We start from the raw sequence: 15,363 nt of genomic DNA, 5'->3' as shown, positions 1-15,363 counted from the left end.
CAGGATGGTAGAGTGGGTGGGCCTTTAACCTAATATAGTAGGGATTGCCTTGTGTTCTTTAAGAGATATTCACCCACAGCTGCTTAGGAGGTGAGGAGGCTTTTTGTGGTTTTTCTCACCAGCCCCAACAACAGAAAGGCAGGGCTAGTTGCTATCATGTACGTATAAGTTCTTCCATCCCTGCTCTGTTCATATAAGACTCAGATCATTATGCAAAGGTAAGATGCAGGTCACAGCATTTGGTAGGGGGAAAACTTTGTTATATCTATATCATAACATGGAATATCACGGAATACATGTTCTCCTTGTGCAGAAGACATACAGTGCAGTTAATGTGAGTGGCAGAAAACCGCATAGCTAGAGAGGTGTTTTGTTACTGCCTGGTAAGATAGGATTACAACCTCTTACTAACCACAATGGGAATTCTGAGTAAAATAACACAATTTTCAGACACCCTGAGCAGCTTGTAGTGGCTGCTCAGGGTGTCCTTCTGTCATGGTCACCACCCCATGGTCTTAAGAGGATACAAATTACTGCTACAAGAAATAACTATTATAGGAACAGCTGCTGGAATCCTTCCCACACTTACTCAGGAGTAAGTTCCATTTACTATCATGGTTAAAATAATATACATAGTAGCTTGGTAAAAAGTACAGGTCTGCAACATTTCCCCAAATGCAGTCACATACCATGGTAGCATCAAGTCTAATATATTAAAAATAAAATATTGAAATGAATGGGGACCCACCTAGTGGGTCCTGACCCATAGTTTGAGAAACACTGCACTAGGTGGGTTGTGTAGCACCTAGCTTAGCTGCTGCTACAACTCTAGGGTACAAAGCTGTTTGGCAGGTTGGGCTCCTGCTGGGAGAGAGACATGGTGCTTTGTCCTGAATAGATGGGAAGCTAGAAAGGGTTATGTGGTTGGAAAAGGATCCAAGTCTGTCTTCTGCTTTGAGTTCAGAGCTGGGATGTTTGAATTCCAAGCTATGCAAAATAACAGCATACACATAATAGGACCTTTGGCTGATTGTAGCTTAGGTTTGAAGCATAAATCAATGTCACTAACAGTGGATCCCAACAGATTGTCATTCTAAAAAGTGGGCTCTAGTACTAAAGGTACACTGCTTTAAAGGGATAAGTCAGGGCTTTTCAAACTGGGACATCGCAACACCCTACTTCTGATTTTGCAGAGGCAGGGCTCCCCACACCCCCGGCCAGCTGCAGGAGGCTTTGGTAAGTCCAGCGAAGCTCCTGCAGCCCCCTGAGTGATCCCCAGGATCATGTCACTGCCTTCCCCCCACCCCTGCAAGGACTTAGCGCATATCACATTCTCCCAGAGCATTTGAAAACCACTGGGTCAAGTAACTGCTACAGGGGACTATGCCTTATTTTTATTGGGAAAATGACAAAGATACTGACAACTGGTTAAGGGAAGAGGGTTTTCCAGCTATATATCAAAAGGACATGCACGTCCTGCATGGATGGCATTACATATTCTTAAACCTTTCTGCTACTTTACTTGTGGGAATAAACTAGACTACCTAGCCTATTTTGTCTCCTTATAGGCTACAGATCAAAATATGACTTACTGCTACTTTAGACAGCACTGTTTTCCAAAGTGTTAGCTAAGCATCATCATACTAACCAGCCTCCCCCCCAAGATGAAAAATCAACTTATGCCAGTAGAATTACTCTTCTAGATCATTTAAGAGCAACCACAGCTGTACATTTCTTGCTTCTTTCCACAATAAGCACTTAAGGTTACACATTTATTTACAAGTAATTGAAAAATGTACAGTTTCTTACATGGGTTACTTGTGCAAAGTTGTACTCAACAGATCAATGTATACACAGAAGACACTGGAAGAGCAGACAAACACACTGATCGGTCTCCTCCCACGCTGCTGCTTAAGGTATCCAAAATGTACAAACTGAGCTATACAAAAATGCTTCTGCAGAGGTGAGACAACTTTGTAGAACTAGGGAAGAGCGAGAATGAAGCATGCAGCAGTTGCACTTGTGGTCTTCTTACTTTTTTCCACCAGAAAAGCAAAGCGGTAGGGTCAGGTTATCTTCTCCACTAACTGATGCAGGGATTAAAATCTTAAAAAAGAAAGATTCTGAGTATTTTCTTTCCCCAACCCCCCATTCTTGACCCCTCTCACCCTTAGCCAAGTTATTTCCAACTCCTGCACCATGCCACACTCGGAGGCTATGAGAGCCACTTGGCTGTGCTGTTTAAGAATATCCTTCAATACCTTATGGAAGAGGAACACACTGCACTTAAACCTCAAAGCTGTTACCACACCAAGATATCACTTTACATGTCACCCACAGAAGCAGACAGCAACCCCTTTTCCCTGCCCCTCCCACCCCCACTATCAGATGGCTTTGAAATGGAATCCGGTATCCAATTCCAAAATACTTTCACAGTTAGTGCAACAGAAAAACCAGGAAGAATGAGAAAAGGTGGGAAATTCTGAGTTCTTCACAGTACTTACAGATGCAGTGAAGGTGGTAGCAGCAGTTAAGTGACCAGCCTGGACAGATCAGCACTGGAGTCATAGTTAAAAATGTATATTGTATATAAATATCCCTTTTTTCTTAAATCAAGCTACACATAAGCATCACTGTGTATAACACAATTACAATTAAAAGCTTAGTGTACACTACAGAAATGCACAATACTGCCCCTATGACTGGAGATGGTAGGTGGGCCACAGCAATGTGGAAGTCAGCCTCGATAATTATTCTGCAAGTAACCCACATACAGTACATTTGACCTCAAGGGGGAGAGGGAAGGGGGTGCTTTCTGATGTCCAAAGGAGAGAGAAGCTTCAGCGAGGGTGGGTGGCAACAGCACAACAGCTATTTTGCTTTCAAAGTAAATGCAGTGATGCGAGGAGGAGGAGGATGACTCAGACACTTCATACTTATAATTTTCCTCATCAGAGTGTTCATTAGCATCATCCAGGGTCAACAGTCACGCCAACTCTGTTCTACTATTGCAGAAACTCGTTTTTCATATTCCCGCTTATTCTCTTGGTATAGTTGAGCTGCCTGGCTGTTTGCTGGACTGTTTGGGTTGGGCTCATCCAGTAAAGACTGTTTTTAAAGAGAAAGAAAGGAGGGGGGGTCACAGGCTTCATAAGGAGGTTTTCATGCATAAGTTGACAAACACAGCAGCTGGTGCAGGGTATGTGGAGAAAGTGTGTTCTATCTTAAACCCCATGCTTTGCCTGCCACTGTTCCCCCCCCCCAGTGAAACTCACTAGAAGTACTCACCCTTTCCAAATGACAGCACTGAGGCTCTTAACCCTTTTTTGCTGTGCTTTTGTGGGCTGCAGGAGCAGCTTCAACAGCACTCCAAGCACGTGTAGAAGCCAGCTACCAAAATGCTTGAAGCCCACAGAGACCCAGCAACCACCTTCTGAAGCTTGTGAGGGACATTTTTGGTCAGTGAGGAAGTGTTATTACAAGGCTGCTCTAGATGCCAATGGCATTTTCCACCACACCTGCTAGTGCAGACCAAATAGGAAATGAATTGCTTCACTGTTAATTTGAGGGAGGGAGCTCAAATCTTTAATGCCATTAACTTGACTACGCTCCAAATTTACACTCCTGGACAAATCATTCATGAGGAGATGGGGTTATGACCTCTTCTGTTCTAGCCCTACAGAAGACCTACGGGCAGAGATGTATCCAAGGCTTTGATACCCCACCCCTAGAAGAAAACACACATGCAGCAAACTTAGGGTGAATGACAACTGAGTGGTGCCAGAAATTCAAATCACACCTCAAAACAGCAGCATGTGCATTTGAACCACATCTCCAATTATAAGGCACTCTGGTTATAAATGCATTCTTATCACCTTGCTCTGTACATACTTTTTCAGCGCATGTGTGTGCTTAGAGATCCCCTGAACCAATCTGGTGAGGCTACAAATTTTACTGGCATCAGCTATTTACAAAAGTACTAGAACAGTAAAGGACTGAGAGTGTTTTGGTTTGGATGTGTGCATTTTTAACATTGGGTTATAAAATACAGAAGGTTAGGGAATGCCACTCAGCTAGTTAACTGTCTTGTCAGGAGATGGCAGAGATTCTACTACTATGGATGAGGAAGCAACTCTGTGTCTCAAGTGCTGATGTTACCTGTATGGATGTTAAGATGGATGACACATCATAGGTAGGACTCCAACGGTTCTGAAGAATATCCAGACATATACTACCATCTGCATAGACTACAAAAGGACATGAATGGGTTTCATGACAGGATGAGTTGCCTCAAGTTTTTCTTTTCCCTTCCAGCTCACTGCCAATCGTTGCTGCATAAACATCTGAAGTTATCCACACAATAACTCCAAGATCTTGCGCCTCAACTATCTTACTTCCATGCAAGTTATGGAACAGGCTCTTGGTTGAATTTTTTGAATTTATCCTACTCCACTGACATTTCTTCCCTTATGTCACAGCTGTAATGAAGATGATCACAGAAGAGTATTTCAAAGTTAGGATGAAGCAGCAGCAAGAGGGTAGCAGTGCCACCCTCTTCTACAAGTCACCTAAAACCAAGTACACAGAAGTCTAATGCAACTTTTGCAATACAGGCTTGCCCCAGTAACTGCAGATCCCATATCCACAGATTGCCTTCCCCCCACAATTAAAACCAGGTAAAAGTGCATTAACTAGGTCACTACAAGCTTAGGAGCTTGTAGCAACTTTCAGGCTGACTCACAGCAGCCTGGTCACTTCTAAATAACTAGCTACAGGTTAAAAGAAGCAGGCCTTCACCGTTTCCCATTAACTTCAATTTTTTTTTTTAATGGGAGGTAGCCTTCTCCTTTAAGGATGTTTCTGGCTGAGGTAAGACCATAAGCAAGATAGTGGGTTTGTGGGGAGGAAGCAAGGGCTCCATTAGCTCATTGAAGAACTTACTCCAGGTTCCTTTAAAGCAGAGATCGCTAGTATCCTCTGCTTTAAAGGGACCTTTTGGCTGGAGTAACTTCTTAAGACAAGCTAAAGGGCTCATGGGGGGAAGAACCCCCACTTATCCCAGGTCACTAGGATCTTTTGCTTTAAAGAGACCCCCCCCCCCCCCGCAAATCCATTAGCCTGTTTAAGGTCTTATCCCAGCCAAGAAGTTCCTTAAGGGAGAAGGCTGCCTCCCAGCAGTCTGGCCCTTAAAAAAACTAGACATAGGTTAACAGGACGCTGTTACAGTCTGCTTCCTGTTAACCTCCAGTTATTTAGAAGCAACCAGGTTGCCAGGCTGGAATTTGCTACAAGTTCCTAAACTCATAGCAACCTATTTTAAACAAGAATTTCATCCAGTAAGTTTTAATTGCATGGGAGGGGGGACAATGACAGGCATCTGTGGTATTCACCGAGGAGGTCTGGAATAGAACTGGGGCATGCCTGTACTTGGTTTAAGCTTCTTTACAAGCTGCCATGGAATACATGCAAGTGCAAGATGGGAAGCCTGATGAAGATAAGACTACTTTTTGACAATATTAGTAGCTGTACAAGTATCACAAGCCTAATTGGTTACATTTTACTAGTGATCACAAGTACAGTCTACTGTAATTCACAAAACTGAAATAAAAGCAGATGTTATAACAAGGACTACAACGGTAGAAAGCCCAAGAATGACCTAGATGTGCAATTCATAGATTTCATTTCTATCAAGACATGATGTCTCAGAGAGCCAACGAGTCATTGGGGAATAGTCTGCTGGGACCCTGTCTGCTCCCAGAGACATGTAGGCCACTGAGAGTCACAGGGAGTGGGTCTAGATGGGCCCTTGGTCTGATTCAGCAAGATTCAACTTGTGTTCTTATTTACCATAAAGTCAGAGAAGTTTTAGAAAACAGGCCCTAGAATCCAAAAAGTATCCTATTGAATCAATACTAGGGTGCCTTTCCTTCTACCAAAATTGCTGTCTTTAAGAGACAGCACATGGTATTTCAAATGGGTACCTACCATTTGGATGAAACATTTTAGACACAAATCTAACAGTAGGTGGCTTGTTTGGATATTCTTCTGTGAATTCTATAGTAAGCTTGAAAGTGCCTGCAATGGAGAAAGAAGTTCTAAGTATCTTGCTCAAAGATCAGTTCCAAACAACAATCAGGGAACTACATAGGAATGTCAGGCTACTCTGTGTGGTGGTACAACCGATGGTCCCCAAACACAGAAGCATCAATATCGCAAGACTTCCTTGCTAGAGGAGATTCAAATGCTGGTAGAGTATTCCACCTCCCACCTCCAGTAAGCTCACTGGCAGGGCATTGTGGAGAAGATTGGAAGATGGCTTAGTAACTGGTAGCCAGAGATTTACTACCTCTGGACATGGAGGCTCCAGTGTTAGCCAAGAACAGAGTTCAAACAAGTTCTTTTGCAAAGAGCACCATTTAAAAAGGAGGCTTTTTCACCACTGAGGCAAAGTGTCTTCAATGTAATTGGTTGCTATTTCTGCCAATCAAGCTCCTTCTCCCCACTTGGCCATTCTTATCACCCCCTTCCAGAAATGAACCCGTAGCTTTTATATGAGGAAGGCAGACTGGATATCCTCCTTGTCCTCTGATACGAGTGTGATGTTGAGGCCAGGAAAGAGAAGAACTGGTGTCCAAGCAGGCCAGTAGCTGCACTCAAACAGCTCAGTCACTGGGCAGATACAGCTCACCCCTCTTAAGTCGCATAAATTCAATGATATTTTAAGACTTCAAGCTATTAGGGATAGCATCCTAATTTCCTGCTATGTGCCTGCACACAAAGTGCTCTGGAAAATTAATTGCCCTACTGAATGTACTGCAGTCTGTATTCTCTGCACACTTATTGGAGTGCGAATCCCACTGAGCACAATGGGATATAATCAGAAAAAAAACATGAAAAGGCACATTCCCTAGTGTTGGAACTGAAATACAATGTAATAAAACACACGCTAGAGCTCTCCATTTATTCCACACCAAATATATTAAATTCTGGCATGGAATTCTAGGAGTTAACATTCTGATCACATCAGCTCGATTCATTTTATGGGACTTGAATAGTAGGATTTTTGAACACTTACCATCTTCAAAAGGGGTTCCTTCAGGCCTGTAAAAGGAAACAGCATATTAGCATCTTGTATATAGTCAAGTTTACTGTTGAACTGGCAGTCAGATTCTACACTAAGAGATGAATTTTCTCCTTTCCTAACATCAAAACAGCATACACAGCAAGCAAGGTTTAAGGGCTTTAGGAGAAGCCAATCTAATCAGCTTCACTACTTTTGTGATGAGGGTTGTTCACTCTGGAAATAAGTAGCCAGGGATAGTCACCTGCCACCTCTAGCTCTGCCCCCACCAGCCCAGATGCCCATCCAAGACACAGTGGGGATAGAGCTCCCACAGCTCCCACAGTACTGTCTCTGGAGTTCAGTTGCACCCATCATGGTTCATTCTCCTTTCAAACTGCAATAATGCTGCCATCTTATGGTGGCTGCGCATGGCACTAATCAAACAGAAGCAGCCACTCTCCACATGCAACCAAGCAAATAATTACAGGACTGAGTTACGTAAAACTTCCTCTTCCTATACCACAAATTTCTGACCGTACAAAGTATTTTACCAGGTACACAGCACTTCACTGAACACTGTTATCAGAGGCCCTGATCCCTAAATTCTGACAGAGAGGAAGACAGATGTAACAACTAATATACACAATACATACTTTATTCCCTACAAAAACTAAGTTCAGATATTCAAGATTAATACTCTCTAAAGGCACACACAACACCACCCCCACCCAATAGTGTTTTCCTAGAGTATTAGTCAAAGGAAACTAGAGCTCACATGTAGACCATGACGGACAAGATCGTCCGAGTTCATGAGCAATTTTTGTATCCTACTTTACAGCCAAAGCTCTCAAAGCAGCTTACACAGAATATGAGGGCCACAAGAAAATCTAGAGTCACAACAACCAACTAAAACCATTTTGCACACCATAGTAAACAAAACCAAGCAACAAAAGCCAACTCCTAAACTGCCTTCCTGAATCTCAACCAAACTTGTTAGGGAGGTATATTTTGGGAATAGGTTCCTTGTAGCCACTTGCTTCACTTTAGAAGGCAGGGACACCAATGTGGAGCTTCCTTAGACAATATAAAGAGATGTGGAGATAGATAAGCAAGCACCAGAATATGGGAAGGGAGTGCATACTGACTGACTGCCTTCACTGGGTACAATCTGTTGTATCCAAAATGAAGTAAGGTGTTGGGGGAGGGACCAAAGGAAACCGCACTCCAGGTTTGGAACCAGTATGTGTAGTGTCACAGGTAAGGCCATAGGTTACAATAAATTCCAAGAAAAGTACAACTCTTCAGAAAATGATTATGCACCAGTCAATTAGAAGACCAGTAATGACAGAGAAGTTTTCCTGACAGGAGCTTGTGCACCACTACTAATCTTCCCCCAAGAGAGTACAACAACAAGGAAGAATTACTGATTCTAGGGCGTGCTCTCACAGGATACAGGGAGTGACTGCAAGGCCTAGGGAGCATTCACGTGAACTAAGTGTATGTCCTACAACAGGCCCTGTAATTCTCTGCAAGGAGCAACATACAACTGTGACCATTATCATTTACTATCTCGCACCACCCTGAGTAGCTCAACAGAACAATAAGACACAAACATGATAATTTTAGTTTTTCATCATGCTAAAAGCCACTCTGAGCAACTTACGCAGAGGCCAAGAAAAGAAGGTGCAACTACTATACAAGCATGTTGCTCTAGCAACACTAATTATTACAAATGATTCTGCTACCCTGGACATCTTGGTATAAATTCTGAGGACAACAATAATCACTGTTAATACCCTTGTAAGACACACACACTCCTTGAATTAGGAACTTGCATTATGCCTTTATTATAATCCAGGTGGGGCTCCGAAAAACCCAAGTCTAAACTCTGGTAAGCAGCTCTGCAAGTCACTGTAGACAAGACTGTCCTAGATGTGGCAACATTCCGATGCAGCAGAAGGCAGCTTCCAACGTTCTTCAAGCATGCCCAAAATTGCATGGCAACATCTTACAAACTGAGGGGGCAACTTACTGCTGAGTGGGAGATGGCCATTTGCTATGCAGGCAAAAGTCAACACCACAAGATGCACTTCAAAAGGGGGCTGCATAGAACGGCACTAAATAGTGGGTCTTGAAGAACCTTAAAGGATAACACTTATTTCTACACAAGCTTTTGACGACTCCAATGCACTTGACCAGGTACACAATGCAAAATCCTCAGCAAGCACACATACACATGCCTGTTGGCCTTTGAGGATTTCATTTCATGTCTCTGATAAAGTGAGCTGAAGTCCAAAAAAGCCTTAGGCTGAAATAAACTGGTTCACCATTAAAAAGGTGATACAAGACTCATTTTGTTGCAACACTAAGCACACATAGACGAACAGGCCTTGCTGAGGGAGAGTCAGCATGGCTTCTGTAAGGGTAAGTCTTGCCTCACGAACCTTATAGAATTCTTTGAAAAGGTCAACAGGTATGTGGATGTGGGAGAATCCGTGGACATTATATATCTGGACTTTCAGAAGGCATTTGACATGGTCCCTCACCAAAGGCTACTGAAAAAACTCCACAGTCAGGGAATTAGAGGACAGGTTCTCTCATGGATTGAGAACTGGTTGGAGGCCAGCAAGCAGAGAGTGGTTGTCAATGGGCAGTTTTCACAATGGAGAGAGGTGAAAAGCGGTGTGCCTCAAGGATCTGTACTGGGACCGGTGCTTTTCAACCTCTTCATAAATGACCTGGAGACAGGGTTGAGCAGTGAAGTGGCTAAGTTTGCAGAAGACACCAAACTTTTCCGAGTGGTGAAGACCAGAAGTGATTGTGAGGAGCTCCAGAGGGATCTCTCCAGACTGGCAGAATGGGCAGCAAAATGGCAAATGCGCTTCAATGTCAGTAAGTGTAAAGTCATGCACATTGGGGCAAAAAATCAAAACTTTAGATATAGGCTGAAGGGTTCTGAGCTGTCTGTGACAGATCAGGAGAGAGATCTTGGGGTGGTGGTGGACAGGTCGATGAAAGTATCAACCCAATGTGCGGCAGCAGTGAAGAAGGCCAATTCTATGCTTGGGATCATTAGGAAGGGTATTGAGAACAAAATGGCTAGTATTATAATGCCGTTGTACAAATTGATGGTAAGGCCACACCTGGAGTATTGTGTCCAGTTCTGGTCGCCGCATCTCAAAAAAGACATAGTGGAAATGGAAAAGGTGCAAAAGAGAGCGACTAAGATGATTACGGGGCTGGGGCACCTTCCTTATGAGGAAAGGCTACGGCGTTTGGGCCTCTTCAGCCTAGAAAAGAGACGCCTGAGGGGGGACATGATTGAGACATATAAATTATGCAGGGGATGGACAGAGTGGATAGGGAGATGCTCTTTACACTCTCACATAATACCAGAACCAGGGGACATCCGCTAAAATTGAGTGTTGGGTGGGTTAGGACAGACAAAAGAAAATATTTCTTTACTCAGCGTGTGGTCGGTCTGTGGAACTCCTTGCCACAGGATGTGGTGCTGGCGTCTAGCCTAGATGCCTTTAAAAGGGGATTGGACAAGTTTCTGGAGGAAAAATCTATTATGGGGTACAAGCCATGATGTGTATGCGCAACCTCCTGATTTTAGAAATGGGTTATGTCAGAATGCCAGATGCAAGGGAGGGCACCAGGATGAGGTCTCTTGTTATCTGGTGTGCTCCCTGGGGCATTTGGTGGGCCGCTGTGAGATACAGGAAGCTGGACTAGATGGGCCTATGGCCTGATCCAGTGGGGCTGTTCTTATGTTCTTACAGGTATACACCTCTAGAAACTGTTAGGCTTGTACCATTATGCTCTGTGAAGTTACTTAACAGACACTTCCCCACAACAGCTTTTTTCTCCCTTATTTGAAAATGGCACTTAGAGAAATGCAATTGGGATCACAACCACAGCTGGAGCAAAATCTGTCTCTCTCTCCCAAATGCCTGAAAAATGAAGTTTCATGTTGTTCTTGCTACAAAACAATAACATTAATATTCAGATCTGGCCAGTGTAATACATTTGTTACTCAGAACCAGACTGGATTACAGCAATGGGAACTACATGGGGCTAACCTTGAAGAGTATCTGGAACCTACAACTTGTACAAAACAAGTCTTTTGACATGGGTCTTAGTGGAGGCTTATACTTGGCAACACAGTATACCCATTCTTCAAAAGCTTCACTAGTTGCTATCATGTTTTCAGGTACAATTCAAGAAGTTGGATGCGACCTTTAAAGCCCTAGCACCAGATTATCTGAAGGATCACCTCTCCTCAAATGCCCACCCACCTCAGTCATCAGCTAGGGTCCTGCTCTGTTGTTCCCTCTTCTTCAGAGGTGAAACTGGCAGGGACACTGTCAGGGCCTTTTCAATCACAGTCCCCAGGCTTTGAAACTCCTTCCTCTAAACTAGGGTTCCCAAACTGAGCGTCATGTTGGCCCAGGCATTTCCTTGGGTGTTTTGGGCTGCCCACCCACCAGCAGCAAGATTGTGATACAATGCCGCAAATGACAGCATTGGGAGGGCAGCATGGCAAGCAGAGTGTGGGCTTGCTTGACCTCCCTGGGGATTGTTTGGGCTGAAATGGGCCTCCCAGAAGTAGTTGGTGGTGACATCATGTCATTGGGGCCATGCTTTGCATGCAGTATCACGAGCATATGGCTTGCTGCCTGGTTGGGGGGTGTGTGCAAGTGCACTGCATTGGGCCCTGCTGGTCCTGAGGCCCTGTTGGGCATTATTTTCTTTTTATTTTTAATACCAATTAACAACTTTAGTTTTGTAACAGCAGAGCATGAGGTGGCTTAAGGACCTCTGAGGAGGTTTGGCAAAGTGGCCCAGGTAAGCAAAAACACCGCTGTCCTAAGAAGTCAGAGCTGGAGAACTGAAAGTGGCATTTCACAGGCTTCATAAGAACAGCGCTGCTAGATCATATCAAAGTCCCACCTAGTCCAGCTTCCTTTATCATACAGTGGCCCACCAGATGCCTCAGGGAGCACACAAGACACCTGCATCCTGGTGCCACTCCCTTGCACCTGGCATTCTGAGGCAGCCTATTTCTAAAACCAGGAGGTTACATCATGGCTTGTAACCTGTGATGGACTCCAGAAATCTGTCCAATCCCCTTTTAAAGGCATCTGGGTCAGACACCATCACCTGGGGTAAGGAGCACCTCCTGGGGCAAGGAGTTCCAAAATGATATGGTGGGCAAAGAAACATTTCTTTTTTATCAGTTGTCACTCTCCTGACACTCTCCTGAGAGGGTTTTAGTGGATGCCCCCTGGTTCAGCTGTTGCGTGAAAGAGGAAAAAAATCCCTCTATTCACCCCTTGCATAATCTTCAAGGGAGGGGGGACAGCCCAGACAGGGCCAAGGCCAGACACTCACCCAAAGATGACTGCGTTCCATACCATGATATTGTTCTCTGAAGGGGCCCCGCTCACTCCAGCCGGGGGATCCTCCTGTAGCCTGCACAGAAAAAAAAAGGGGGGGGGTTAGAATAGGGGACACAAACACCAATAACAGATCCAGAGCTCAATCCTATGCGTATCTACTCAGAAGCAAGTCACATTTTAGTCAGTGGGGCTTACTTCCAGGTATGTGTGGATAGGAATGCAGTCTGACAGCCAAATCCCACGCCAGTCTACTCAGAAAGAAGTCGCATTAGAGTCAGTGGGGCTAACAGGTCAGTGGGGCTGGGACTACAGATTGAAAACCCACTCCCACGTCTGTCTACTCAGAAGTAAGCCACATTATAGCCAATGGGGCTTACTCCCAGGTCAGTGTGGCCAGGACTGCAGTCCCAGCCAGGTCCACCTTTCCACCCAATCAGCGCAACCGACGTAACTCCCCTCCCGGCCCCGCCCCTCAGCGCCACAGTCCTGCCTTACGCAAGCAGCGCCCGGGACGCTACGCTGTTTGCGTAGCGCTCCCTCTGCCGCCGCCATGTTGGATCTCCTCGCCAACATCCCCCTCCCCCAGGGGCTCCCCCCTCCTCACCTCTTGAAATCCCTCATGAGACGCCTCCGGGCCGGCGTGGACATGGCGGGCTGGCGGTTACGAATCACTCATATACCAGGCCCAGGGAGGGAGGGAGGTCCGCGGGGAGGCGTCCGGGGCGGCGGCTGACTGGCGGCGAGTGAGGCGCTGAGGCGGCGGCACCCCGAGCGACGGCGGAGCGCACCACTGGCGCCTCAAGAGGGGGAACAGGAGGCGCGCGCGGCCCTGAGGAGAGCGGACCGTACCACTGTCGTCGCGGGGGGAGGAAAGAGAGTGAGAGCTCGAGCGGGCGATACTAGATACAGCCGCCTCAGCTTGGGATGTACCACCACGCGGCTGCGGAGGGGGGGAGAAGGCGGCGCCTCGGAGGCCGAGGCGAGACCATTTGGGGCCACAGCGGGGGAGGAGAGGAGAAACGAGGGTCTTTCGCTGAGAAACTGGGCGCTTCCAGGCCAGCGCGGGGGGGAAGTGGGCGGGGCCGCCCTGCCACATCAAAGTGGGCGATACCAACTCGAGAGGCAGGAAGGAGACAACGGGTTGGCGCGGGGGGGACAAAAGCAGTACGCGTGTGAGGCAATACGTATGAGGGATGATTGGGTCAGCGCTGGTCCTGATTGGTCAAGAAGCGGGACGGAGCCACGCTCCCCTTAGGGCGGAGCCTTGTTCTTCGGGATGACAGCATTGGCCGGCCCGATCCTGGGCCTGATGATTGGCAGCTCCCTTGTTTTGCAATGGGGGGTGCTTTCCAAGCATGCTTAGGTGGGAGGAAGGGTGCAGTCCCAGCCACACTGACCTGGAAGTAAGCCCCATTGACTCTAGTAGGGCTTACTTCAGAGTAGACAGGCATGGGAGTGGGCTCTCAGGCTACCATCTAATGCAGTTTCCTGGGAATAAGCTCCATTGACTATAATGAGACTTGCTTCTGAGTGTGGGATGGCATGGGATTGGGCTCTCAGGCTGTAATCCAAGCCACACTTTCCTGGGAGTAAGACCCATTGACTCTAAGGGGACTTACTTCTGAGTAGATAGGCATAGGATTGGGTTCTCAGGCTGTAATCCAAGCCACAGTGACCTGGGAATAAGCCCCATTGACTATAAGGGGACTTACTTCTGAGTCCTCATGCTTAGGCTTGGGCTTTAAGACCCACTGGGGCTGACTTTTGAGTAGACCCACATAGGCTGGTGCTGTTGGTGTGTGAGCTAGTTTAGTTCTCATTCTGTATTTTTTAGGCTGTCAAAATGGCATCTTGGTGATGTAAACAAAATTAGGTCCCTGCCCATGAGGAACTTGCAATCTATAATGGAGGAAAACAACAGAAGGAGGGAGAGGGAGGAATTTGGCCAAATATAATAATGTGTACTTACAGTTCAGCCACACCACTGTAGGTAATTACAGGGTGGTAGCTTAGTGGCAGAGTGCATGTCCTGGTTTTAGGCTGCAGGAACCTAAACACACTTCCATGAGGATGAGTTCCATTAAACTGAGTGGGGCTTGCTTCTGAGCACATATGCAGAGGTAGGGTTACCAAATACACAGGGGGACAGAATGCCTATACCTTTAACCACTGTATAGAAGAGAAAATTTTGGCGGGTGCAGCTCATCATGGAAGGGTTTAAAAGGCTGCTCCTTCCAAAATTCCCTCTTTCATACAATGGTTAAAGGTATAGGCACTCTGCCCCATTTGTATCTGGTAACCCTACGAAGAAGATTGCATTGCATATGTCTGGCATGTCCTGGAAGGGCTGCAAAAGGCCATTCTGAAGCCTCAGAAAGCCACTGCTATTCAGTGTAAAACTGAGCTTTGTGGTCCAGTGGTCAGACTCAAAGGCAACTTCATATAATTAGAGGTGTTATTTATTCATTGAAAATAAATTCAATGAATTCAGTGGGGCTTACTTCTGAGTAAAGATGCACAGCATTCAGGCTGCATCCCTATGCATATTTATCTGGGTGTGAAGGTCCATTCAATTGGGGCTTACTTCTGAGTAAAGATGCGTAGCATTCAGGCCACGACCCTATGCATGCTGAGCCCTATTGAATTCAGTGGGGCTTACTTCTGAGTAAAGATGCACAGCATTCAGGCTGCATCACTGTGCATGCTTGCCTGGGCGTGAAAGCCCTATTGAAGTCAGTGGGGCTTACTTCTGAGTAAGGACTGGGCTGCTCAAAGGCTGCTTTGGGATGCAGCGCCGGTTGGGGTTTCATTGCACCGGAGTTGCCCAGGAGGAGCCGCTGCTGGGTCCGTTCCTCGTTCTCGTTCCAGCCCTCGCGAAGGCGGAGCTGACCCCGC

General features: G+C 46.0%; 1 protein-coding gene across 1 annotated transcript; it reads right to left on the bottom strand.

Moving 5' to 3' along the window:
* Positions 1–1,691: 1,691 nt before the first annotated feature.
* UBE2A (ubiquitin conjugating enzyme E2 A) lies at positions 1,692–13,489 on the bottom strand. The gene is made up of 6 exons (XM_066639906.1): positions 13,073–13,489; positions 12,461–12,541; positions 7,076–7,101; positions 5,986–6,075; positions 4,159–4,247; positions 1,692–3,108 (listed from the first exon to the last, which is right to left on the bottom strand). The coding sequence occupies exons 1-6, from the start codon at positions 13,114–13,116 to the stop codon at positions 2,980–2,982; spliced, it is 459 nt and encodes a 152-aa protein (XP_066496003.1). The 5' UTR covers positions 13,117–13,489; the 3' UTR covers positions 1,692–2,979.
* Positions 13,490–15,363: the final 1,874 nt, after the last annotated feature.

Source organism: Tiliqua scincoides, chromosome 12 (assembly GCF_035046505.1).
Source record: "Tiliqua scincoides isolate rTilSci1 chromosome 12, rTilSci1.hap2, whole genome shotgun sequence".
Classification (NCBI taxonomy): Eukaryota; Metazoa; Chordata; class Lepidosauria; order Squamata; family Scincidae; genus Tiliqua; species Tiliqua scincoides.
The sequence above is the reverse complement of the archived record's forward strand: the minus strand, read 5'-3'. Positions and strand labels throughout refer to the sequence as shown.